General features: G+C 35.8%; 3 protein-coding genes across 3 annotated transcripts; all 3 read left to right on the forward strand.

Moving 5' to 3' along the window:
* The first annotated feature begins 109 nt into the window (after window positions 1–109).
* On the forward strand, window positions 110–8,146 carry LOC107822905 (putative ADP-ribosylation factor GTPase-activating protein AGD14). The gene is made up of 13 exons (XM_016649494.2): window positions 110–545; window positions 1,840–1,901; window positions 2,605–2,692; window positions 2,795–2,856; window positions 2,951–3,047; window positions 3,203–3,610; window positions 4,520–5,410; window positions 5,560–5,685; window positions 5,760–5,873; window positions 5,981–6,067; window positions 6,718–6,853; window positions 6,931–6,973; window positions 7,777–8,146. Exons 1-13 carry the CDS (start codon window positions 450–452, stop codon window positions 7,829–7,831), a joined length of 2,265 nt encoding a protein of 754 aa, XP_016504980.2. The 5' UTR covers window positions 110–449; the 3' UTR covers window positions 7,832–8,146.
* Window positions 8,147–12,909: 4,763 nt separating this feature from the next.
* Window positions 12,910–15,089, forward strand: LOC107822907 (uncharacterized). The gene is made up of 5 exons (XM_075247820.1): window positions 12,910–13,052; window positions 13,644–13,820; window positions 13,926–14,024; window positions 14,098–14,340; window positions 14,440–15,089. Exons 1-5 carry the CDS (start codon window positions 12,990–12,992, stop codon window positions 14,872–14,874), a joined length of 1,017 nt encoding a protein of 338 aa, XP_075103921.1. The 5' UTR covers window positions 12,910–12,989; the 3' UTR covers window positions 14,875–15,089.
* A 2,441-nt stretch (window positions 15,090–17,530) lies between these two features.
* Window positions 17,531–24,569, forward strand: LOC107822906 (uncharacterized). Its single transcript, XM_016649495.2, has 3 exons — window positions 17,531–17,820; window positions 17,919–20,573; window positions 23,518–24,569. The coding sequence occupies exons 2-3, from the start codon at window positions 18,138–18,140 to the stop codon at window positions 24,223–24,225; spliced, it is 3,144 nt and encodes a 1,047-aa protein (XP_016504981.2). The 5' UTR covers window positions 17,531–17,820; window positions 17,919–18,137; the 3' UTR covers window positions 24,226–24,569.
* The last annotated feature ends 1,031 nt before the right edge of the window (window positions 24,570–25,600 follow it).

Raw genomic sequence — 25,600 nt, forward strand, 5'->3', positions numbered from 1 at the left:
ACCCGATAAAATTTAAATGCTTACAATAATCTCTCTAAAAAATAATACTCGGTAAAATATATATATTTTGTATATTAATATATAATATATATCATTTTTTGGATATTTTGCTGACGAATATAATTATTTTTTGCGAGGTGTGTAAGTTCTCTTTTTCCCACCTCTGATGTTTTCTTTATACGTCGTGAATTTTCTGACAGGATAAAGTTTATTACTCTAAAAACTAATGCATACTAATGATTAGAAATTTGAAATAGGAGTGCAAAAAGAACGTCAAGTTGAAATCTGAAGGGGAGAGAGAGCGAGCTGATTCGAGCCTCTCTCTTCATTCCTCGTTCACAAAATAATAATAAAAAATCCTAAAACCCTAGGTGTTTTCTTGTCAATTTTCCCCAAATTGTTCTGCACTTTGTTGTCGATTTTTGGGGGATTCTGGCAAGGTACAAGCGATGAGTAGCAGGAGAGAAGAAGAGAGGAACGAGAAGATAATAAGAGGGCTAATGAAGCTCCCTCCCAATCGCAGATGCATTAACTGCAACAGCTTGGTGCGTTTTATTCTATTCATCTATCAATCATTATTGTAATTTGCAATTTTTTTTTTTTTTGGCTTGTTGTGAGTTAAATGTTGTTGTTACACTTACATTATGGTCTTTTTATTTATTGTGGTTACATACTTGTATATTCAGACAGGGATAGGGGTGCGAGTTAAAACATCTCTAGTTTAGGGAACCGGTAAATTGTCTGAAAAGACATTTTTAGTATTGTCATGAAATGGTTATGAACTGGGTAAAAATAAAAACTTTTAGTATTGGAATGAAATGGACGCTAATAAGGTAGTGATAAGAGTGATATTTAAGAGAACCTCCAATTTTGAACTTTTAAGTATTGGAAAGAAATAGACGTGGATATGACTCGTCGCAATTTCGCTGTTGGGATGAAATGTACGTAAATAGGGTAGGATATGTGTGAGATTATTCAGAAGATCAAGTTCGGTAGGATCAGTGAGATTAAGGAGAACTTCTAGCTTTGAGAACCTCTACTTTGTCTTAAAAGGCAAACTTTTAGTACAGGAATGAACTGGACGTTAATAGGGTAAGGATAAGTGTAAAATTAACAGGACCTTAAGTTTTGAGGACCCTGAATTTCTCTTAAAGGATGAATTTTTAGTATTGGAATGAAATGGATCTAACTAGAGTGGAATGAATACAAAGTTCATATAGTCAACCCCAACTAATTTGGGAATGGGGTGTACGATGATTGATATATTTTGGATTTGCATGTAGAGATGGAATTTTGGATGCAGTCTTGCCAATTTTCTATTTTCCTGGTATATATGTACATATGCATCAATGCTGTTTTGGCTCTTACAAATTATTCTCTTATTATTTGCTTCATATGTATTTACGTAGAGAAATGAGCTCCTATAACTTAAACAGGGAACTGAAACGAATTACTCCTCGGATCATTTCATTTCTATCTATGTTTTAAAGTTGTCACACATTAAGAAAACAATTTGATAATATTAGTTATAAGGGGTATTTGACTAAATTACCCTTATCTCTTTCTTAAATAAGTAATTAACGTCTATATGCCTTCTTGGAGAAGTATGGGTGGAGTTGAAAAACGTAATGCCTCCTTGGTTTTCTAAACAAATATTTTGCGACAAACTTTTTGGGTAAAGTGACCAGAAAAAAAGGACCGGAGGTAGTAGTTCCTTGAGATGAACAGCAGAAAGCTAATATCCCTGATCTGGCTATTCTCTGTTCGCTATTTTAGTTAATAGTTTTGGCTCATTTTCATTTTGAATGAATCAATCATTGCATCAACTACGATGTGCAGGGTCCCCAGTATGTGTGCACAAACTTTTGGACCTTTGTCTGCATGACATGCAGCGGAATACAGTAAGTGTGCTCTTACATCTTTTAATTGCAATATATGTTTTTGGGAACTTGGTTTGGGTTACGAGAATAACTGCTCTTCCTTGACTTGGAACCTTGCCAATGAGCTTAGGGATTGATTTTTTTTGGGCGGTGGGGGGGTTCTCACTCCTCCTTATGTGTATGCTGTACAATTTCTTTACTTTCATCTTACTACAGAAATAAAGTAGGGAAATACAAGCTTGGGGGTATTCAAAAGGGTTCTTTTGTTCGGAATTTTAAAATTCATTGGCACTTCTAACTGTGGTGCTTACATTCTGTTGGCCAAAACCTGACCTGTTATGGGTGCAGCGACGTAGCTAATTATAGCTTCTTCAGGAGCCAATCTGTGTGAAATTTTGTGACATGAAATTGTATGAAGCTTCATATCTTATCTGAAATTTTGGCTCAGTGTGTAATAGGTCGTGTCCTCAGTTTGTAGTGCCAATTGACTGCATGCCCCTATCCAGGGAAAAATGTTCATCCTTGTGTTAATTTTTGACTAACGTGTGAGCATCCAACAGTAAGTGATGTTCATCTAAATTCATTATCTAATCATCGTCTGATAAAACATAATGGTAAATTAAATTCTAAGTTCCCCTCGTGTCTGTTTGTGATGTTCCTGAGCTTGAATTCATGAACATCAAGACATGAAAATTAAAATGTATTCATCTTATTCATTTTGCAGTCGTGAGTTCACTCACCGTGTGAAGTCAGTTTCCATGGCTAAGTTTACTTCCCAAGAGGTAGAAGCTCTTCAAAAGGGTGGTAATCAGGTACAAATATTCTCTTTACCAATAAAAAATATCAGGTTAAATAATTGCTGATTCTTTTTAATTTGAAGTTAAGATTCTCTAATTCTGTCTTTACTTTTTCAGCGTGCTAGAGAGATATATTTAACAAATTGGGACCCGCAAAGACAGTGGCTTCCTAATAACAGGTACAAGATTTGCAGGTTACTGTTAGTAGATTACTAGGTTCCAGGCGATTGTACAAATTCAAGATACAAAATGCTAACTTTCTTTTCTTGTCAGCAACGTCGATAAAGTTAGGGACTTTATAAAGACCGTCTATGTTGAGAAAAGATATGCTGGGGCACAATCCTCTGACAGACCCCCTAGAGATACTCAGGTACTATACCTGGACCAATATTTTGTCTATTGAGTACTTCAGAGTTTAGATTTCAGGCTAGAATGTTTATTGAAACTTCTTGTTATGATTTAATAATAATATTCAAATTAGTCCTGGGTCCAGACTAATGTGCCGAATATGCATTGAATTGCCAGAACTTGAGAAGCCACGAAGATGAGATGAGAAGAGCAAGTTCTTATCATTCCTATTCTCAAAGTCCACCATATGACTTTCAGTATGAAGAACGGCGTTACGGTAAACATGCACCAGTGCTCTCTAGAAAGCCTGGATCAGATCGAGGACTTGAAGGAAAGGTGTCGAGTTTCTTGAGTCCTAGTCGTTTAAGTGATCATATGTATGAGGATAGGTTTGCTAATGAAGGATCTAATCCCAGAGCTTCAGATTACTCTGTGTCTAGTGGAGGTGATCTATTCAGGTCTGAAGCACAGTCCCCTAACTTTCAGAGAGGCGTGGGAAGTCCCCTTAGTGACACCTCAAGGGATATTTCCTATGAAGATGTACGGCAGGCCAAGAAAGATGCTGGAAGAATTTCACGAGCACAGGTCATGTATATATTACTGATTTACCTCTGTTGAACTTCAAATTACTCGGTTATTCACTGGTTGGGTGTTGTTTAAAGGTTTTCGCATTAATCAGAATATGCTGTTAAGTAATTCTTTTTCTCCTCTTTCTGGTTGAGTTCCTGGTTATAGGATCTTTATTAGTCAGAATACGCTGTTAAGAATTTATTCTCCTCTTTCTGACTTAGTTCTTGCATAGCTGCATGTCACAAATGTGCATGATAACATGGTTTTCCAAGTTAAATATGAAGGCCCCCTGATTGTCAATGAACAACAAATGAAACTTGGCAAAGCACGTCGGCGGAATGTAGAGAGTTTTAGCACTCAGCATATTATAACTAGATTGAGTTTTAAGTGGAAATGGTGCCAGAGGTAGCGAGAAAACGGAAAAGAAGCCATTTTGCATAAAAATAAAAGCAAGAAGGATATGCGATGGCATGACAATCCTCTACGTGTGAGTTGAAAGTGACATTTGTACAGAAGTTTTTAGCGAGGTTGGGATAGTAGGAGTACCACACACATCTTCCGGTATTGCTCTATTTGTTATGTATATTTATTTTTTCTACAAAACAGGTTTTGTTCTCGATTGTGATGAATAATGGAAGATAATCATCAAGCATGATATTGGCTCAGCAAAATTTATTGAAATGAAGGTAGCTTGTTGAAAACATCCATTTATTAATTGGCATGGAATAACATTTTTCCTAATTGATGGTTTGCTGAAGAAGGGGCATACTGTTAAATTCAAGATCAAGGAAACGTAATATGGATACTATGATCCTGCAACTAGAGTTGGGTTTCTTCCTATTTGACTTATAGAAAAGGCTCTTTGTCCTTTTTTACTGCAGCATTTTCTTGTGAAACTGACATGATGGTATTTGTTAAATCCAGAGAACTGCATCTTCTGGAAGTTTTGAATCGTTTGACAGCAATTCCTTGTCATTCAAGTCAGTAAATTCTGTCGGTTTAGCGGATGTTACTTCAGAATTGAAACAAACAATTGAGACCCGCTCCAGTAAATTGTCAACTTTCCCCTCTTTGCCACGATCATCGGCACTGGGAAATTCAGATGCCCCAGATCTGTTCAATGCTCCCTCAGTTCCTCAAACCGCTCCTCCTACAGTTTCAACGAAGTCTCATTTGCCAGTATCATTACCAAGTTCCTCCATGGATCTGTTTCAGCCATCTGTTTCTACTGGTCCAATTGGTAATTCAGATCAACCATCCCGCACTCTGCCACCTTCATCTTCGGACATATTCTCAGACGTTCCAAACCTGTCGTCAGCTGCAAGTGCTGATGAAAAACCATCATGTGAAGTCACTTCCAAAAATGAAGGATGGGCAACATTTGATATTCCACAGCACGCAGCAACAACAGGCATGGAACAGTTCACCCTGGCACCAACACCTGCTTATGATCATAGTTCTTTTGACTTTTTACCTGAAAAGACACAGCAGCAATCGGGTGTAACATCCACTAAGAATCCTTTGGATGTGGTTCCAGAGAGAAATGATGGATGGGCAACATTTGATATGCCTCAGCACATTACACTCACTGGCAGTAATAACTTTACCTCCAACAAGATTCAATTGGAGGGTGATTCTCAACCGAATTTGGACCCAACTTTCTCTGTCATGCTATGGCCATCACCGGTAGAATCTGCTCCTCGTGGACCAGCCGTTAGAGACTCTACTGCTTGTGCACTAAATTTGTCAATGCCTGCTCCATTTCATGGAGGTGTGCAGAATGTTGAAGCAACTCCAAGTGGCAGAAGCACTGACGTAAGTGTAGTATTTTTGAGTTTGGGAAGTGGTATAAAGAAAGTCTGAGTTGAAAATCACCTCTTGCTGACTTCTACCTTCTGCTTAACTTAACTTTATTTATGTGAAACCCTTTATGAGGTCAGATAATATTTGCTATCTTTTGTCAGTTGTGGAATGCTTTTGAAGTTTCTACTGACCACTTAGCTCTCAAGAGTGTGCCTAGTAGCAAGGAACAAGTCGTGATGAACAATGATTTAGTTGACGATCAGTATATGGGCTTAAGAGGACTAGAGGTAACTATCTTCCTAATGCGGTTGATTTATGTGTTTGCTCTTTTCCTCTTCTTATAAAGACTTCTATTCTGCAGAACATAGCTGCAGGTCAAACTCAAAGAGCTGTGCTGGATAGTGGATATCCTATTCCTAGTTTATCATCATATGTCAGTGCCTCATCCTCTGGATTGTCCACTCTTCCTGTAGCGGTCAGTTAATTCACTCCTCTGTCCCGTCCTGTGTGGCCACTCCTTTTAAACATCTAGATATCTGTACATTGTTTCCTGCTCCTTTGACATAAGGTTCTTGTTAACAGACAGGAGTGCATTCACATGCAAATGAGCAGAAGTCCAACAACCCATTTGATCTTCCTTACGATGCTGACATGGAATGCAGCAATATGGTATATCACATTTTTCATTATATTATTTTCTGAAAAATATAGTGAGAGAATTTGACGTTTTGTTTTTTGTCCTTCGAACTTCGTCCATGTTAAGAGAAATCTCCCTTGACAGCACTTCCCTCCAGGAAAAAAGAACTTTTAGGGGTCAATTGCTGCCTTTATTGTACTAAAGGAGGTTTCATACGTTGTTCAATATGATATTTACGCTAGAAATCTAGGCTAAATTTTTGGAGACATTGTAAAGAAAATAGACCTTGTGTCGGGCTTACTCAACCCCAAAATCTAGCTCAAGAGGTGAGGATTATCCAAGAACACATAAGGAGACCAATGTGGACTCTTAACACCCCCTCCCTTTCCCCCCACAAGTTTAGGGCTGAACATTTGGAGCGTGAGCAACATAATAGCCAAACATTGAGAAACACAAACAACAAGGATAAGTCTGGCTCTGATACCATGTAAAGAAAATAGACCTTGAGCCCGACTCAAACCTGAAAGTTATCTCATGAGGATTGTCCAACTCCTGTAAGGCGACAATAACCTGTACCATCAAGCAATGAGATACTCTTAACATACACAAGTGTTTACTGAATCTTGACTTCCTAAAAGTTTGTTGCTTTGGTGCATTCTAATGTGAAAGTGACTTATGCCAGCCTCAGTACTGGGACATGAGCTCATTACAAGCTGCATTGCCAAGTGACGAGATGCCAACTTCTTTTGTTGGTGATGTGACCGAATCTTGGTTCCCGCAGAACCCAGCAACAGCTTATGTTCCTAGTGTACAGCAAGGTACGTGATGTTTACTTTTCCAAAGGATCCTCTCTTCTTGCAAAATTTCAGCCTCTCAAGACGTATTCTCTCTGTAGGGACATTATTCGTTTCCGCACAACCAGCTGGCAATACAATATCGTGAGTCATTCTACTTTTGTCCATTTTTGTGTTGTAAACATCTGCTAAATTATTCTCATGAGATCTTATTTTTAGCAGGAATATTAATTCTCTACTTGCTTAAAGATAACTTAATGCACAAGTCCTCTACTTCTATGAAGATGCTTGAGCATGTTTTGACTTTGACAAGCTTTCCACTTCATTTTGATTTGTTCTTATCGCAAGTGGTTGTTTAGGGATTAGCTGACATCTGCTCTCTGGTGGGAATGAGAAAAATACCACTGTTAGTTAGTCTGTTTGGTTAATCCTATCAAATACCACTCAAAGAGGCACACTGTTATTTTAGCAAGTCTTTAATTTTAGGGCTGGCACGTTTAGCGGAAGCTTAGTTGAGCTGCACTTAAATGAGTTGCCAAAGCATCTTCTTTCTCAATGTTGGCATGGAAGGAGTCAAATAGTGCCTAAAGCAGTCACCCATTATTTAAGACAAGACATCTCTCGGTTGCTTAAAGAAATGAACTCAATTTCTTGGTTTTTTCTCTTCAGATGAAGTTTTAAAAAAAAAAAAAAGCCTTGCTGTTATTCAATGAGTGCGGACTTATTCCTTGTTTTGAAAGATTAAAAAGAGATCCTTATATGAGCAGTCTGCATCAAGAATGCTTCAATAGCATTATCTCATTGCCACTAATGCAAGTTCTTGTGATATGCATGTTGGATTTAGTTTCAAGCATCTTAAAGTTGTTTGCTTTCTTGTGCTGCAGTTCTGGATGGCACCGGTCCTCGTTTTAAAGATTGAAGTTTTAACTGAATTGTTCCTTGTGCAGGAATGTCTCTACACATGGGCCCGTTGCACCTATTGGTGGAAATCCATTTGCATAGGATTGTATTCATGTATTCAACTAGTTGTGGAGTCAGCTAGGTTATTCTTTCAACTTTTGGTCCTATGTATTTTCATGTTCTGGCCATGTTTATATTGTTCAAAATATGAGATAACCCTGCAGAAAATTACCAAATTTCAAAGGCAGGTTGGCAGTTTCTCTTTCTTGTCGAGCCCTATGGTGTGTTCTGATACTATAGTCCTATAGTTGATGTGATTGTAACGTAAATTTTGTGTCTGAACTCTGAAATGGTTTAAAAGCATCTTTGTTCGCTACTTTGGTGAAGATGCAGCAAATGACTGTTCTTTCCTTGTCAGCTCCCTCAGTTGTTTATTTGTCACCCTGGTATTGCTTTAGTTGCTAGCTTTGAGATCAGGCAATATATTTATTAAGTTAAAAACTAAACATCGACCATCATTTTGTTTTTTAATTTTCCAAATTTAGCATTAAAAACATTGTTCCATAAGCCAATTATTTTCGTCGTTGAACCTTCAACGCCCCTTAACTACGCAAGTTTTATGATGAAAGAAATATTTTAATTCCTAAGCCTCCATCTTCATTTTACGCTTAATATACTCTAAACGTTTGGGTAGATAACTAGATTTTCGGTTTTCATTTTGGGGCAGGTAACTTCTCTCGCTGGAATATGAAATTACTCTCATATAACGATGGATTTAAAATGACTAGTTAAGTTTTTCATAACATGACAGAATCTTGCCAGGAATACACATGGTGCCATTGTAACTGTTGGGTGTCCCTTTTCAATTTTCAATTTTCAATTTTCATTTTCCAGCTTCCCGTCATTTTTATATATATTTTTTTCTTTCTATTATATTTTCACAAAGAAAGCTCCTACTGACGGTGACCAAGTCATTCGATCCCTTAATTTTTAAAAGAAGATTCACATATTTGGATATTAAACTAGTCTTAAGGTACGAGTGTACCTCATCTCGATGAGTAAATATATTTTAAAAAAATATATAAATATTATATTAAAACTATGTTTGAGTATAAAATAAAATTTTACATAATTCAAATAAGAAAAAAAATTGTACAATATATTTAATATTAAAATTTATATACATTTCAAATTTATAGAAAATTTAAATAAGTAAGAATTTAATGCACAATATTTAATTAATTAAATTTTTTAAAATATTAGGAAATACTTAAATGACGATTTTGGCCAAATGATGATAATGCGTATATAGTTCCATTTATTGTTCCAATAAAGTTCAAGATAAATGGTGACAATTCTGGACTTTAATTTTTAGTGCCTCCGATTACGTTATTGAAGTTACCCTATTCTTCTTTATTTTGGAATTAATTAATAGAATATACTTGATATATAATAAAAATGATAAGGATGTAATAATAATAGTTTTGTCTCCTCTAGATTTAGATATATTATTTGAAGTTGATGTACAATTATTAATTAAACATTTCTAGAATTTGATATTGAATTAAAGATTATAATGATAGCGGGTAATGGAAAATTTTATTAGATTATGTATTTACTATTTTTGTACATAAATGTTATGGAATGAGTGCTTGTTTTTAAGGTTAAAAGGTTATTCAATTTTACATAAGGGTTTTGGTCTATTGATTCGCGTGAATTTTAAAAAATAACCTTTAAATTTTGGGAGTATCGTTTAGTCACCGAGGAAGGGTAGGTCAAAATAACCTAACCCCGAAACTATACGTGTCGGTGTAGGAGTGATTGGGGGGTAAATCCCCGCGTTAATGTGATGGGGTTGTTTCCCCTTATATGGGATGATATTGATGTGTTGAGATATTTCCACTTGAATGAGATGGGATTATTGCTAGCGAGATGTGATGTGATGTCGACCCACACGACATTGTGGTTATACGGCTTAGCCAATCAGGCTGAGGTCGGACGCCATGCCGCGCACATGGTGGTATTGTGAGTGGATGTCTCGGGGTGAGACGGCTTAGCCGGTCGGGCTGAGATCAAACTCCATGCTAAAAACATGATGGTGTATCCGTGCTAAAGATCTCCCAACTTAAAATACTAAAAATCACTTGAAATTTACCTTTCCCTAACTTGACACCTAAATATTGTTTGAGTCTCTTATTGATTTCATATTTTTCTTCTCCATTTACTGTTACTCGTTCTATTGAGAGGGTGTTTAGTTTTACATACTAGTACTATTCCATATGTACTAACATCCCTTTTGCCGGGGGCGCTGCATCTTTAATGGATGCAGGTGGTTCCATAGCAGGTGGTATTGATCAGTGATAGCAGCACATCCTCTCCTCTACTGATTTGGTGAGCCCCACTTCATTTCGGGGTCCTGTATCTTTTATCTTTTGTACATAGCATTTTGAGGTATAGCCGTGGCCTTGTTGGCGGCACTGTCGTAGCACTCTTTTGTTCCTGTTAGAGGCTCCGCAGACATAGTGTGGGTTGTATCTGTTTTTGGGAAGGTTAAACTAAAAATGTTGTAATCGTATCATCTATTCCACTTTAACTATCATTGTACAATGTACTGTTTTGGAGACTTGTTAATGACGTAACTAATGGAAATGAACTGGTGTTATTCACATGACCTCTTACTGTCTAATTAATGAAATGTATTCTTCTCTTTATTTATGAGTGAGTTGGGTAGACGGCAATGTGTAGGCTTGTTCGATCGGGGTAATTCTGTTGAGCGCCAGTCGCGCTCCCCGGGGTCGGGGCGTGACATAAATATATCTTTTGAAAAATATTATTATTTATATGGCCAAATATTAAATCCTAAAATTATGGATATTTGTTAACACTACATATGGTTTTATCATAATTTCTCGAAGATTTATCAACTAATACAAATACCTTAACATATGAAAACAACATTGAATTATTTGTTGAAATCAATGGAAAAAGGAAAAACTTCTTTTGGTTAATATGCACTTAGGTGAATAACCACCATATTTGGTAGGATTTTTGGAAGCCATAGTTTGGTGCTCGTATGCTTTAAAAAAAAAATTCATTCATATAAACTTTAACGTTTACTTTTCTTTGTTTGAGAATAGAAGTGGTAAATTCATTAATGATTTGAAACTCCTAAATATTAGTAATTTATTTATAAAAGAAAATTTAGTGCATTTAATGTCGTTATACAAAGATATATATTTCAAATAAGGAAGGATTTAGTCACCAAAATTTAGCTAATTTTAAAGTCCTAAAAATTAAAAAAATAATTAAATGACTATTTTATCTAGTGTGAACTCTATTTTTAAAGGGAAAAAAGGCGAACGACATTTCGCTAGGGCCTTCGTACTTTTAATAGAGTATAGATAGATAGAAGGTATTATGAGTCAAAAATTTTGCCGAAATAGCACGGGGTAGCCAATTTTCGGACTGGTAATTGAAAAATAGCCAGCGTTTGTAAAGTCATTGAAAAATAGCCATTATTTTGCTGCAACACGAAAAGTTCCAGCATAATATACTGGAGATTGGTGTACCTGTGTATGAACTTCCAGCATATTATGCTGGAAATCCAGCATATTATGCTGAAATTTCACATGTAAAAAATTCGAACTACAGTATATTATGCTGGAATATTTTTCGGATTTTCAACAGTGTTTTCGTTCAGATTTATTTTTACATAAAAAATAGCTAAATATCGATTACTTTTGAAACGGTAACTATTTTTCAATTACCACTTATAAATCTGATTATTTTTGAATTTCATATAATTTTTTAGTTAACAGTAATTGAGATTATTTTAAGAATAACGGTAGCCAAAGAAAAACAATTTGACTCCTCAACTATAATAGTGCCAAACAATTTGATAGAGAAAATATTAGGACGCAGATAGAAATATATAATACTAGTGGGAAATGACTACGTATCTACTTGACTACTCCTATATAATACGGCATATGATGCAATTACTTAAAAAAGAAAATTAAAACTGAATATTACTCAAAAAGTAGCATTCAAAAGTCAAAAGGTAGTTAAGAATCTTTAACGAGATGTCTTATGACGTGTCCGCATATCCGTTAGTCATAATAATTCTCATGACATGATCTTTCACTCGGGATCTTAGATTCTGAGAGAGAATCTTGGCGCGAGGGTTTTTAGCAACTAGATCTAAAAAATAAGGAGTTCTTTAATTTCTGTTTCTGTTCTTTCTGTTTTTTCTTTATGTTTTATTATTATTATTATTATTATTATGTGCTTTGTTATTATTATTGTTTATATTTATTTCCAGTATTGTTGTTTATTTTTTGTTTACTGTTATTTTATTTATTGTTATTTATTCACTGTTTTTTATTTTTTCTTATGATATTCTTCTTGCTTAATGTTTTTTTTTTTGCCTTTCGTAATGTATTATTGTTCCTCCCTCTCCTTCATTTTTTCTGCTAGAAATTTTATTACTGTTTTTGAGATGTCATTTAATGGATAACCATGCATGCCCTTCCATTGGTAATTCAAATATTTAATTGTTCATCGAAAGCGGAATCAACTTTTATGATGTTGCAATTTATGTTAAGCAGTTTTACTCTTTATTGGATGTAATGTATGTTACTTGGACGTTGTTGGCATCTCTGTTTGTGTATCGCCGTTTTACTTTTATAGGTATGTGTTTGTCTGTGTAGTTGATAATTATATAGTAATATGTTTACTGGAATTGCAAAAGTTGGGGTTTTCCTGTGTGTGTGTGTGACACGTATGTTTGCTCATATTTTCCCTATGCTATTCTGGATAATCATACAGCATTTGAATTCCTTTAAATTGTCTAAGAGTTAGAATTCATTTTTTGAACAATCGCTGCTCTATTGAAGGATATAAAAGTCTGTGTTCTCTCTTTTCATTTCTCCTTCGTTATGTTCAAACTGGTGCATAATTCAGCTTCTTTCCTTATTCATTACTTGTACAAAAGGCCTTGGTTCTATTTAACTTCTTACGTAAAGATGTAAAATTAAGTATAAGTAAAATATAGAAATATAACTTTACATTTTCTGTCTGTGATCTTTTCCAGACGATTAGCCTTACGTTTTCTGTCTGTTTAATTCTCTTCTCTTTTGGAAGAATTATATTCTTCAGACCATTGTTCGACTTTTAATTAAATGTTATTATTTCATGAAACTGTGCAGTGCTTTTGTCAATTTGCTTCCGCCTTCTCTACCTTTATCAAGTTACAGTAAATATGTCATCCAAAAAGTTGCATGGAGCTGAATTGTGTGTGTCATCTGCAGAGCAGCAAGCTAAGGTTATATTTATGAGATGAGATTCTGACTATTTTTTCACAATCCGGATCAATATATATGCACGTTTAAACATCTACTTCCAGATACTTTTGTAAATCATGGAGGTGATTTTAATGACGGAGTTCTGCACCAATTTTAAATCTTTAGTTTCTGGTGTAGTAAAACCTGAATAAAGGCCAACTTAAACTTTAAAAGTTATCGTTAACTTCTCCATTTTGATTGTTATCACTTTACGTTGCTAGGTGAATAAACTTTGCAAGATTTTCTTAGTCACATTGCAAATATTATTAAGCTGGGTAACCCCCACTTCAAATGTCATATATATCAGATTGCACTTCAAATGTAGTGGGAATTCAAATGATCCTTAATCTGAATCATGTGCTTACCTTCTTTGCCTACGAGTATTTTTCACAACCATCAAATTTTACGCTGTAATGATGTGGGAATTGGATGGTGTTAATAGGTTTCTTGCACATGATATTAAGTTTTAGGATTATAGGAATGCTAATGCAAATTGATCATTAGATGGGAACATAAAGCGTTTATGAGCTTGATATGTTAAATGTGTAATAATCCATTTCTTTGAAATCCAGATCAATGAAGTTAGAAAGTTGATTGGTCCTGCTGTTGACAAGTTTCCAGCAATGTGTTCGGATGCATCAGTTCTAAGGTTTCTCAGGGCACGGAATTGGCATACAAAAAGGGCAGCCAAGATGCTAAAAGAAACCTTGATATGGAGACTTGAATACAAACCAGAGATGATCCGTTGGGTACGGCTACAGCCCCTTTATTAAATAATCATTGTTCTATAATATTCATCTGTTTGCGTTTTTATATTAAATATATATGTTGATCAATAGTTTGTCTCTAATTAGGATGATATTGCTCAACAAGCAGAAACTGGAAAAGTTTACAAAGCCAACTACTTTGACAAATATGGAAGGACTGTTCTTGTCATGAGGCCTGGAATACAGGTACATAAATAATGAGAAGCAGTTCGCATGATTTTCTTTCTCTGATATCTTTGTATTCTCCTGGCTCTTTCAGAACCCACACTCAGTAGAGAAGCAAATGAGATATTTAGTGTATTGCATGGAGAATGCCATACTGGATCTAAAATCGGGTCAGGAGCGAATGGTTTGGTTAATCGACTTTGAAGGGTGGAACATGTCAAGTATATCAGTGAAGGTGACCCGAGAAACAGCACGTGTACTACAAGATCGTTATCCAGAGAGGCTAGGTCTTGCAATCTTTTATAATCCGCCAAAAGTTTTTGAATCCTTCTGGATAGTAGGTGCCTCTAACTTCTATTTACAGTTTTTTTTGCTAATAATGTATTCCACCACAACTTTCAACACTTCTAATAGTATTTTAGTATGCATTTTGCAGTTGGTAAAACCATTTCTTGAGAAGAGGACATACAAGAAAGTGAGGTTTGTCTACCCAAATGATGCACATACTCAAAAAGTAATGGAAGATCTATTTCATATGGACAAGCTAGAGTCCTCATTTGGGGGGAAATGCACACAAGGGTTTGAATATGTTGCCTACTCCAAACGCATGAAAGAGGGGGATAAGAAGATGTCTGAATTTGTTAAATCTGGTGTTCCATTGCCCTCTGACCAATATGTGACTGCTGAGACACGAGAATCCTCAGCGCGAGACAATAGTTTTGAGTTGTCTGAGGATGGTTTATCCTCTACTGATGAAACAACATCAAACTTGGAAAGTTCAGATATTGAGACTGAAGATCTGCAGATGAGTTGTAAAGATGAGGTCAAAGTTGATACAACTGCTGCTAAAGAGATAAAACAAAGCGAGTAGACACTAGAAGCAGCTATCTGTTCTCTCTCCTTTTCATTTACTCTTTCATTATTCTACATGATAACCTTATTTGGAGCTTAATTTACAAATTTCTGTAACAATTTGCAATTATATAATAGCCAACAACTTCCTCATAAAATGTATATTGGTGGTGTATTATTTGAAGATATTCGATAACTAGTACTAGTAGTTTTTGGCACATAGCTTTTGTGCAGAGAGATTAGTATAAAGATCATTTCTCTGTTTGTTTTTCAAGTTTCTGTTTATCTTCATTTTCTTTTCTTTCCTTCTCTTTCCCAAGTCACTGCCTAAAGTTGTATGCACAAATAAAAACAGACCAAAGTTAACAATATTTGCTGTGGAACTACAATATTAGCATTCTCATATAGTAACTGTCTAAAATGATCAATTGAAACTCTTTTAAGTATAATGAAATTATATAACATTGCCACAACACTATAAAAGTAGTACTATACACTAGATAGATATAGCAGTCTTTTTGTTGAGGATTCAAGAAGGGGAGCCTTGGAGTAACGATAAAGTTGTCTCCGTGTGATCTATAGGTCACACGTTCGAGCCGTAGAATCAGCCACTGATACTTTGCATCAAGGCACACCCCCTGGCCCTTCCCGGACCCTGCATAAATGTAGGATGCTTCGTGCACCAGACTTCCTTTTCTTTTGGTTGCAGATCCAACTCAGAATGTTCAGATCCTCAAAGCTCCGTAAAAGAAGGATAAATACTCCACTCACAAGGGAGGTAAAATTTGGTGAAATCCTTGATAAAGATCAGTCAAAAATAGAAACTTTCTCCAAATCTGCTTAGCAAATTCAGATTGGAGAGAATTTACTTTAAACTATATTTAAAGTATTTTTTTTTTCATCTTGTTGTAAATAACAACAATGATTGAAAAGTAAGTGTGTCAAAACTCCAGTTTCTACTCATCATAGTTTGATATTTAGCTTTTAGGCTGTTATTATTTGCATGCACTATACTGTACCAAATCAAATGCCTTAATTTAATACTATGACCTTTGTTTTTAAAACGCTAAATTTACAAGTATTTTATTCGGTATGACTAAATTGATTAATAAAAACTGAAAGATCTAAGAGAAAGGAGATTTATCATCCTTGGTTCTATTGTTCCAAAAATATATATCAATTACTTTTTGAAAGCCAACAAAAGAATTATTGATGAAGGTTTTAAACACACTTTCCTCAATTTGAAAGGAGTAAATTTTGGTATAACAACAACAAGTGGAGTTTGGAAAGGGTACGATATAAGCAGTGTTACTCCCACCTTGGGAGGACAAAGAGGCCGTTTCTGATAAATTTTGATATAAGTTATTTGTTTGAAGATTTTAGTGCCATATAGGCAAATACCATGTCTAATATAATTTTGAAAACTACTCTAATTCAACCAATTGAGCATCAATAAGTGAAATAAATAAATAAATAGTCAGGGTAACCGACTTTAGATTAGATTGACGTATAATTATTATTGTTATGGTTGTTAAATAAACAAAAAGTAGCTTTGATGAATATTGACCTTAAATACATATTCATGAGCTGGTCCAAAAATCTTTATACTTTTTTCCCCTTTTAATTGGTAATTCGTATGGTGTCACAATTAAAAGTAGGCTAAACTATAAGATTCAAAGTCATATGGTCCTGCCATTTACATTTCACAAGCCATCTCATTTGTTTGCACTCAATGGAGGTCTGAATCTTAATCATTCAGATCTCAGACGTTAAGTGCGTTTGTTTTTAAAGCCTGAATCTTAATTATTCAGATTTTAATCATTAAGTGTGTTTATTTTTTTTACTTCACAACTACTTAATGGATATGAATAGGTGTGTATGATTAAGATCTATAACTGAGACTTAATTTTATTAAGATGCTATCATCCATATTCATTATTAACTGCCGCCACCGCCTACCATTATCAACTAACACTGTGCCGCCGCCACCACCACCACACCACCATCATCATCAATCATAGCCGCCACCATTATCGACTATCACCACCCACCATCTCCACCACTGCCGCCACCATCATTCTCAACCACAATCAACACTCATTCACCTCAACTACCACAACTAACTATCCTATCACCATCAACAACCACAACCGACACTGCCCATCATTATAACCTACCACCACCCACCAACACATTCCTCAATCACAACTACCATCGCCACCCGTCATTATTAACTATCACCACCCACCGCCACCATCCTCAATCATAATCGCCATCATTACCAATCACCACTAACTACTACCCTTAACCACCATCGTCAACCAAAACTACCAACAACCACTGGCTTTAGTCGGCATTCACCCGTTAGCCATCACTATCAAACAACTATCCTATTTTAAAAAATTATATATTTTATTAATAGAATATTAGATTAATTAGTATTTTATTTAAATTTTATGTTTATTAATTTTTAAATAAAGATAAATCTTATACGTTCAGATGTTAAAAATCAAAAAGTTTTAATTATTTATTATTCAGATCTTAATACACATCATAATATTTGATTGTGTATTTAGATTCAAATGTTTTAAATGTTAACTAATACGTATCTTTTGATACTGAGATGTCTTAAAAAAACAAATGAGGCCTAAATCTAACAGTCATCCCAAGCACATGAAAAGGTTCATTATTAAACTATTATTATTGAACAAGTAAATCAAATCCTATTTGGCTGTTGTCTGATTCCTCATTCAAATGCCATTTTTCTTCAAACCTATGACCATGACTAATCATATCGATCAAAAATTACAGAACAGAAAGGGACCAAATTTACACTAGTAAATGACCAATACAAAGACCCAATATCCAGCAGATATTAATCAATAGGCTTTAGCTTAGGTTAAAAAGAAGCAGAGTTGTTGGGTTTTTGTGGATACTATCGAGATTGATCTCTATTTCAAAGCTGGTATGTATTTTCTCTTTGTTTAGTGTTTCTTGTTATTTGAATATAAAAATCTTTTCTGTGTTTTTCATATTTTCCTTTTTCTTGTCCTTTTTTGCCAGGACGAATTGGTGGTCATTGAATTTTGCATTTGTGTTTGTATTGATTTGTCAAAGGTGGGATTTTTATCTATTCTTTGTCTTGATCTAAAGGGAATTGAGTAATTGATCCTTACTTTAAAGATTTTGAGAAGAACTAGGTGGAAACAGTGAAGAAAAAATACATGTTCAGATCCCACTTCTGACAAAGTTGCCTCTTTTGTTCATAAAAAAACAAGAGAGATGGATATTGGATTGTCAAAGATTGGAGTTAAAATGACTAAAGCTGTAATCTTTCCGATTAAAGTGTGTTATAGGACAGTTTGGAATCATCCATTCCTTGTGTGTATGCTGTGTTTCTTGGCATTTCTGTACACATCATTTCCTTTTGTATTTTCCCTATTGGTGACAGTCTCACCTGTTCTTGTTTGCACTGCTCTTCTGCTTGGAACTTTGCTAAGTTATGGTCAGCCTAACATACCCCAATTTGAAATGGAAGAAAATACAGCTGATGGTATAATGCCTCTGAAAACTAGGTTGTCACGAGATGTTAGTCGTGTTGAGAGTGACAATAGATATACTGATCAAGAGAGGGATAAAGTAGACCAGTCAACTGATAAATCTAGCTTGCTTAGTGAGGTTCATAGAGGTCAAAGATTTGGCGATCATTCTCCTCTAGTTGATGGAGTTTCTCGGGAAGTGGCAAGGGAGTTTCATGAGCAGAAGAATGAAGAGAAAATTGGTGATGAGGATCTTATGGAGAATCAGTACTCTCCCTCCTCGAAGGCTGACGATGAGAGTGTTGAATTTGATAACGACAAATCAGTTGATTCCTTCGATTCTAGAAGGGTTAACCTTGATTCTCCTCCCGGTTCACCTTGGAAACAAAGGGAGGAGGAATACAACGAGGCCTTAGATTCAGGGTCTGATCGAGCAGAGAGCTCTTCTCCGGATGCTTCAATAGCTGATATTATGCCAATGCTTGATGAGTTGCATCCGCTTTTAGATGAAGACAATCCTCAACCTGTCAATATTTCGCATGATGTTTCTCATGCTGCTTCAGAGAGTTCCAGCGAGTCCTCCGAGGGTGATAATGAATCTGATGATGGTTCTGAAGACCAGGAAGAACTAGCAGCTGCAGATGATGAGAACGAAGACGAAGAAGAAACACGAGACAAAGAAGATCCAAAGTCTGCTATTACATGGACAGAGGAGGATCAGAAGAATCTAATGGACTTGGGAAGCTCTGAGCTAGAAAGGAATCAACGGTTAGAGAGTCTTATTGCAAGGAGAAGATCAAGGAAGAACATGAGTTTGATAGATGAGAAGAATTTGATAGACTTGGTAAGTGCTAATTTTCCATTAAACATCCCTCCCATTTCAACAGCAAGACAGAACCCTTTTGATCTTCCTAGTGATAACTATGACCTTGGACTGCCTCCTATCCCTGGCTCTGCTCCATCTATTTTATTACCGAGGCGGAACCCGTTTGATCTTCCTTATGACCCAAGTGAAGAGAAACCTGATCTTACAGGAGACAATTTCCAACAAGAGTTTATCACATCTCAACCAAAAGAGCCATTTTTTAGGAGGCATGAAAGTTTTAGTGTTGGACCCTCAATCTTTGGGCTGAACAAGCAAGACAAGAAAGATATACGCTTGAGACCTTATTTTGTTCCTGATATGATGGCTTCTGAAAGAACAAGTTATTCACCATTTCAAAGGCATCCTAGCGATCTCAGTGATTCTAAGGTAAGTTCTGCTCTTGAAACAGAGTCACAGGGTTCTATTGAAGATCTGGAAGACAAGAACCTCACTGAAGAAGATGTAGAAGACAAGAACCTGAATGAAGAACATATCTTCAAGGAACCAGAGCTGATATCTAAGATAGAGAATGCTGCTGATGATGTCGGACATGGAAGCCAATCCTCCGAAGAAGTTGAATGTCTGGTCCTAGGTGCAGCTGATAAGAGAGATATTGAACTCGATGACACTGATGTTAAACTGCAGAATGTGGAAAATCGTCATAAAGTGGGACCAATTGTGTTCCATGAAGAAACAGCGGCCAGTTCCATGGAACTTGATCCGTCTAAAATTAGTTCAAAGTCAGAAACTTCTGAACAAAAATTTAGTAGTCAGTCAAGCTCCTCTTCATCGTCAGAAGTAAGTGAAAGGACCTTTGCTGACAAAGAAGTAGTGAGATTAAGTTCAGAGGAAGCAATGAGTCATGTTGAAACCATCTCCGGGCAACCTTCACCAAATGGGTCAGATCTAAACATCACAAGCAATTCAGTGGACGAGAGCTTACATTTGGAACCTATTTATGATGCCAGTCCTCCTTCCATTAAGAAAAATATTTCTTCCTCCTCAATTGCTTCAGATCCACTTCCAGACTCTGAAATGGAGTTGCCCCCTGAATTGGTTAAAAGAACTGTTTCTTTTATTGAGAGGGAACCTAATAATCAAGACATTGAGAAGTCCATTCCGACTAATGAACGGATTCTTTCATCAGTAGATTCCCAAGAATTGCGGCCGAGAGAGCCGGTAATGGACAGAGATGATCTTGATGTTGCAAAGTCGGAGGTATCAAAATGTGATGAAGTCTTTGGCAGTGCAAGTGCTCCTCCACTACATGTACGAGAGACTCAGGCATCTATTGACTCAAAATCGTCCAAAAAAGTAAGTAGTATTATTCACTATTCAGTACTATAAATTACAAAAGCTTGAGGGATCAGCCCTTTTACAGACAAAGAGAGTTATGGTGCATGTTCTTTAATCTATTTGGACTAAATTGGGTGATACCGAGATCTTAGCCTTCATAATATTTTAATAAACCTTTTTTTAACTTCTCTTAAATTCTTCTTTATTTGAGATAATCGATCTTAATCACTTAATGGATTTGAAGTGACGTAACATAGGCCAAAAAATGTTGGAAATACATCATTTCCAATTTAACCAAACATATGTTTTAGATGATACACCATGTATTTTAATATATTGAACCAAGCATCTGAATACAATTAACACGTACAAATTTAGTAAATAATCTGGTAACTATAATACATTGTATTACTATCCACATATAGCAATCCGTGTATAAACTTGTCCTTAAGCAAGCATCCCCTTAGGTAAACTTATACATATTTTCCATCTTAGGAACATATGCACCCTTGAATGTCAAAGATATATTGTCACCACTGTTATAACCTTGTATTAACAGTGTGAGATGCTTTTGTTAAACTGTTTGAATGTGATGTCTAAGGTCAACTGATAACTCATAGTGATAGGACTGAAGATGATTCCCCCCCCCCCCTCCAACCCTATTTTGCCTAGTCTATCTATCAGTTGACAATACGAATGGAGTGGCAAATTCTTTTGTTGTATTCTGGTTTTAGTTTCTGAAAACTGAAATAGTGATGCCACAACGTTCTTCAAGATTTTTGTTTCCCTTATGTCTTCTTCTAGCAAATATGTACCACTTTTTTGAGAAATGTCAGACACAAATCTAGTTTCGCTAACAAAGCTGGCTTACATAGCCTTGGATAAGCTCACAATCTAGTTTTTACATGGTAGGATCTATCATCTCATCAAATGAGCCAGAATCATAAGAATAGTGCTAACTTACATGGTTAATTGGATTCCCTTTGGTTGTAGAAAATTTAGTGCACACTGCTAAGAAACAGTCTATGTTCCTTGTGTAAAGTGTCTAGGTTCATTCTGTAACAAGAATAATGAAAAATTATCAGTTAGTCTCAAGCTTAACTTCATTTTCTCTCTGTCACCTCATAATCAAATTATGGGCACGAGGAGAAATGTATCTCCATATTTGCATGTTCAAAATGGTTTCTGTAGAAGAAATTAGATGTGGAGTTATGTATTGGATTTGTCTTTATCCTTGAAGGATAAATATATAAACCGATCGAGAAAGATATCATAGAATACTCTATTGTTGGACTCTTTCATTTGTTTCCATTTCTTGGCCTTGGACATGAGGTTTTCTCCTCTGTTCGTCTATGAAAAGTTCTCATGTTACTTCAATAGTTAACATCTTGGAAATAGGTAGTGTCCTGCTTTTCCTAATGGTAAATGGCTTAAAGTTTGATCATTTACTTGGAAAGAAATTATTCTTGCAATCTTTTCAGTTTTTCCTTTTTGAATGGAAAGTTTTGGTTCAAAACTATCAAAATGAGGTCAATTCTAGAAATCCCAGTTCGTCGCTACGAGTGTTAGGACAAAGAGTGAACGCTACTGGAGGCGAAAGACATGTCCTAGTGACGTTTTCCTAGAACGAGATGTGCATTCCTTAGTCTTGCAAGAAGTTTTGGATCTTATATTAAGTGAAGAAGTTACGATATACTGTTCTCGTTCGAGCAATCTTTAGGTGGTCAAACACACTGAAAGGACATGCTTCAGTGTGTAGATGTTCCGCTAAACTTGGTTCCAATGACCATATATTTGTACTGCGAAGGCATGTGTATTTATTGGCATATACTTCTACTTATAAATATGTCCTCACATTGATTTGTAATTAAAAATGTTTTTGCTGGATCTTAAACACGAGAAGTGGACTACTACTTTGGGTATCCTGCTATTAACTTTAGAATTTGATAAATAAAATTTTGGATGTGACAGAAATTAATTATGATAAAACATATTTCTGCACAAAGCCCTAACCTCTAAATATAAACTACTAAACTTAAGAATCTGGAAAACAAAATGTGGAATTTGCAGAAGGTAGATAAGGAGCACTAGTTAATTGTTAAAAAGTAAACTTACTTATTATTAGAGGAAACTATCAAGAGAACTATTGTTATCACAGGAGAAGAAAACATAACAGAGAAAAATAACTGCTAGAGAATTCTTCTAGAAGTTTTTCTTTTCGGCAGCTGATGAGGGTATTTTCGGTTGCTGATTCTTAGGTCAAAGTGGGAAAGGTTACAGATGGAATATGGCTTTCATAGAGATGAAGCGTGGAGCCTTTTAGAAGAATTCCTATTTCATAGGGAGTAAGTTCAAATTAACTGCTAAATCAAACTCTTAGCAGAGTAAATATTTGGTCTGAAAGCTCAAGAGCTAGGAGAAAGAAAAGAAACTGCACGATGTCTTCAAAGATTACTTGAGTTTGTGCTATTATCAACAGATTCAGTTCAAAACTGATTGTTTATTATCGGTTAATACTTTTTTTTTTTGAGACGGGTAAAAATATTATTGGTTACAGATGAAATTTGAAATAAAATCGCAGTGAGCTCCGGGTATTTGAGATTGTTGTACCAAAGGAGGACCAAGAGCGCACAAATATTTTCTCTGCCTAGTGATTTGATAAAAAAGATCTGCCTATCATTCACCATAAGTCCATAAGTAAGAGTTGAAGTACTGATGGCTACCTTTGTCTTTGCCATATGATATGCACTGTTGATGTCATGCATCTTACCAAAATAACTGGTCTTTTTTTAATTGTTTTATTCTTTCACCATGGGGGGTGGAGAAAAAACATTGCAAACTACTGTCCACTTTATGTGATTATGGAGTTAATATATGTTACTGCCATCCTTCTTCCTCTTGTTCTTGTTTGAATGCTCCTAGTTTCCACGTGTAGTCAAGTGAATTTATTTTTGATATACAGGAGCCACCTGTTTCCCCAGTTGAGTCATCTGAGAAAGAAGGCACCACGGAGAGCTTGAATGTGTCAAAAATCCAGGAAGTTGTTCCTCCTATTGTCAACTCTCCCAGGAGTCCCGAGTCTGCTCCTGAGCCACCTAATGCTAAGGTGAAAACTAAAGAATCTGAAAGTTCGAAAAATGGACCAGTGCCTAAAGTGTCAAGTTTGAAAGACCACGAGATGGGATTACCAACTGTTGAACCAAGACCAACTGAAGATGTTGATTTGATTCATAAGCATCTTCCTGAAGAGGATGCTGAAAGACCCCTTGCAAGAGACTCCAAAGGCAAGGGAGCTTCTTCACATTCACAGAGCGTGGGGACAGACTCAGCTACGATACAAGTCGTGAAAAACCATACAGATAAACCAAACACGAGCTTCCAACGAGAATCAGAAATGGGACCAAGTGAAGCCAGCTCATCCAAGAATTCTGAATTAAGTCCTAAAGAATTTGTTGTATCTGAAATAAGTGAAGCTGATGTTGGAAAAGTAGATCATAAAGTTGTAAAACAAGATGATAAGGCAACAACCACTGGAAAGCCAGATCATGTAGTTGAGTTGCCTCAAGAGACAGGTCTGGTTAAAGGTGATGTTAAAGGCAAGAAAGAGAACCCCACAAGTGAGGCTCAAGTTCAAGTTCAAGCGACTCCGAAAGAGAATGAGTATAGCTAGTATATTGGGAGAGAGAGATAGAGGAATCCTTTGGGTATTTTCTTTGAAACTTCTTTTTATTTGTTAGTAAATGAATGATTAGATGTTCAAGTTGGTGTTTAGGTTAGGATTATTCTTTTTTCTTTTTTGATTGTGCATTGGTGATGAACTGCTTCTCCTTCAAGAATAAGTTTCTAATTGATTTCTTGAAGTATTTTTCTTAGCAGTTCTGGAGATTATATATAATAGTGGAGAAAAAGGGGTTATTCCTTGTTACAGATAAACAATGCCTTTTTTGGCATGTAAAAGTTATTGTTAAGTGTTTCTGTGGAAAATAATAGTGAGATCAAGTTCCTTTGTTTCTTCTTTTGTTCTACCCTCCCCTCTTCCCCTCTTCTTTTCCTCTCTTTTTAAGCTTTCTTGTTTTAGGTATGAATGCATGTTAAATTTACAGTCATAGCCATTGGCATTGCCTCCACAAGAAGCACATATAGTGCCCTTGACTGTGATAGTCACCAAATAGTTTTTGGCACCAAAATCGCCATCACCATTGCTTCCACTTACTATAACTATTGCCGCCCCCACCAAAACCCCTCCCCCCCACACACACACCAAAACCAACAACTGCATAATTGACCCCACCATAATTTAAAAAGGGGCAGCCCGGTGCACGAAGCATCTGCATTCGCATAGGGTCCCTGGAAGGGCCGCACCTCAAAGGGTGTGATGTAGGCAGCATATTCCGATGCAAGCATCGGTGGTTGATTCCATGGCACAAACTCGTAACCTATAGGTCACACAGAGACAACTTTATCGTTGCTTCAAGCTCCCTTTCGCCCCCACCATAGTTACTTGGCCAAAAATATACCCTCTTGCCCTGACACTTAGGACCCGTTAGGCCATAGATTTTGCTAAAATAAATTTCAGTTTTATTTGGCAAACACATGTTTGGCCATAAATTTTGCCTACATTTTGGCAAAATCTCAAATCCTGAGCTGGTTTTGGGCCAAAATATCACTATTACATTTTTTAAAAATTGCCCCATACCTTTGTATTTTATAAAAGAGCTCACCATTTATTATTTTGTAACAATGTTGTTTCGTCTTCTCGGTCACCTGATAGTGTATCGTGTAGTTCATTATAAAAATAATAATTTTGTATTAAATTTATTTATGTTCAGGACTATGGTTTGCGATAATATAATGAATGTTATTGATAATGGTATTGTTGGGCATTTGTGATAGTTTTTAAAACTTGTAGGTATAAGTCATGTTTCATGTTTTTTCAAAATAAATTTAAGAAATATGTTTTGAAAACTGATGTCCAAACAAATTTTTATTTTCAAACCAAACTTCACCCAAATCAGATTTTTGAGAACAAATTTAAAAATTTATGG

This window comes from Nicotiana tabacum, chromosome 24, assembly GCF_000715075.1.
Source record: "Nicotiana tabacum cultivar K326 chromosome 24, ASM71507v2, whole genome shotgun sequence".
Classification (NCBI taxonomy): Eukaryota; Viridiplantae; Streptophyta; class Magnoliopsida; order Solanales; family Solanaceae; genus Nicotiana; species Nicotiana tabacum.

Coding starts and splice junctions, on each gene's coding strand:
- LOC107822905 (XM_016649494.2), top strand. CDS start 450: ATGAGTAGCAGGAGAGAAGAAGAGAGGAACGAGAAGATAATAAGAGGG. Junction 5,874..5,980: donor TGTCCACTCTTCCTGTAGCG/GTCAGTTAATTC, acceptor TCTTGTTAACAG/ACAGGAGTGCATTCACATGC. Junction 6,974..7,776: donor CCAGCTGGCAATACAATATC/GTGAGTCATTCT, acceptor TTCCTTGTGCAG/GAATGTCTCTACACATGGGC.
- LOC107822907 (XM_075247820.1), top strand. CDS start 12,990: ATGTCATCCAAAAAGTTGCATGGAGCTGAATTGTGTGTGTCATCTGCA. Junction 13,053..13,643: donor CTGCAGAGCAGCAAGCTAAG/GTTATATTTATG, acceptor TTTGAAATCCAG/ATCAATGAAGTTAGAAAGTT. Junction 14,025..14,097: donor TCATGAGGCCTGGAATACAG/GTACATAAATAA, acceptor TGGCTCTTTCAG/AACCCACACTCAGTAGAGAA.
- LOC107822906 (XM_016649495.2), top strand. CDS start 18,138: ATGGATATTGGATTGTCAAAGATTGGAGTTAAAATGACTAAAGCTGTA. Junction 20,574..23,517: donor ACTCAAAATCGTCCAAAAAA/GTAAGTAGTATT, acceptor TTTGATATACAG/GAGCCACCTGTTTCCCCAGT.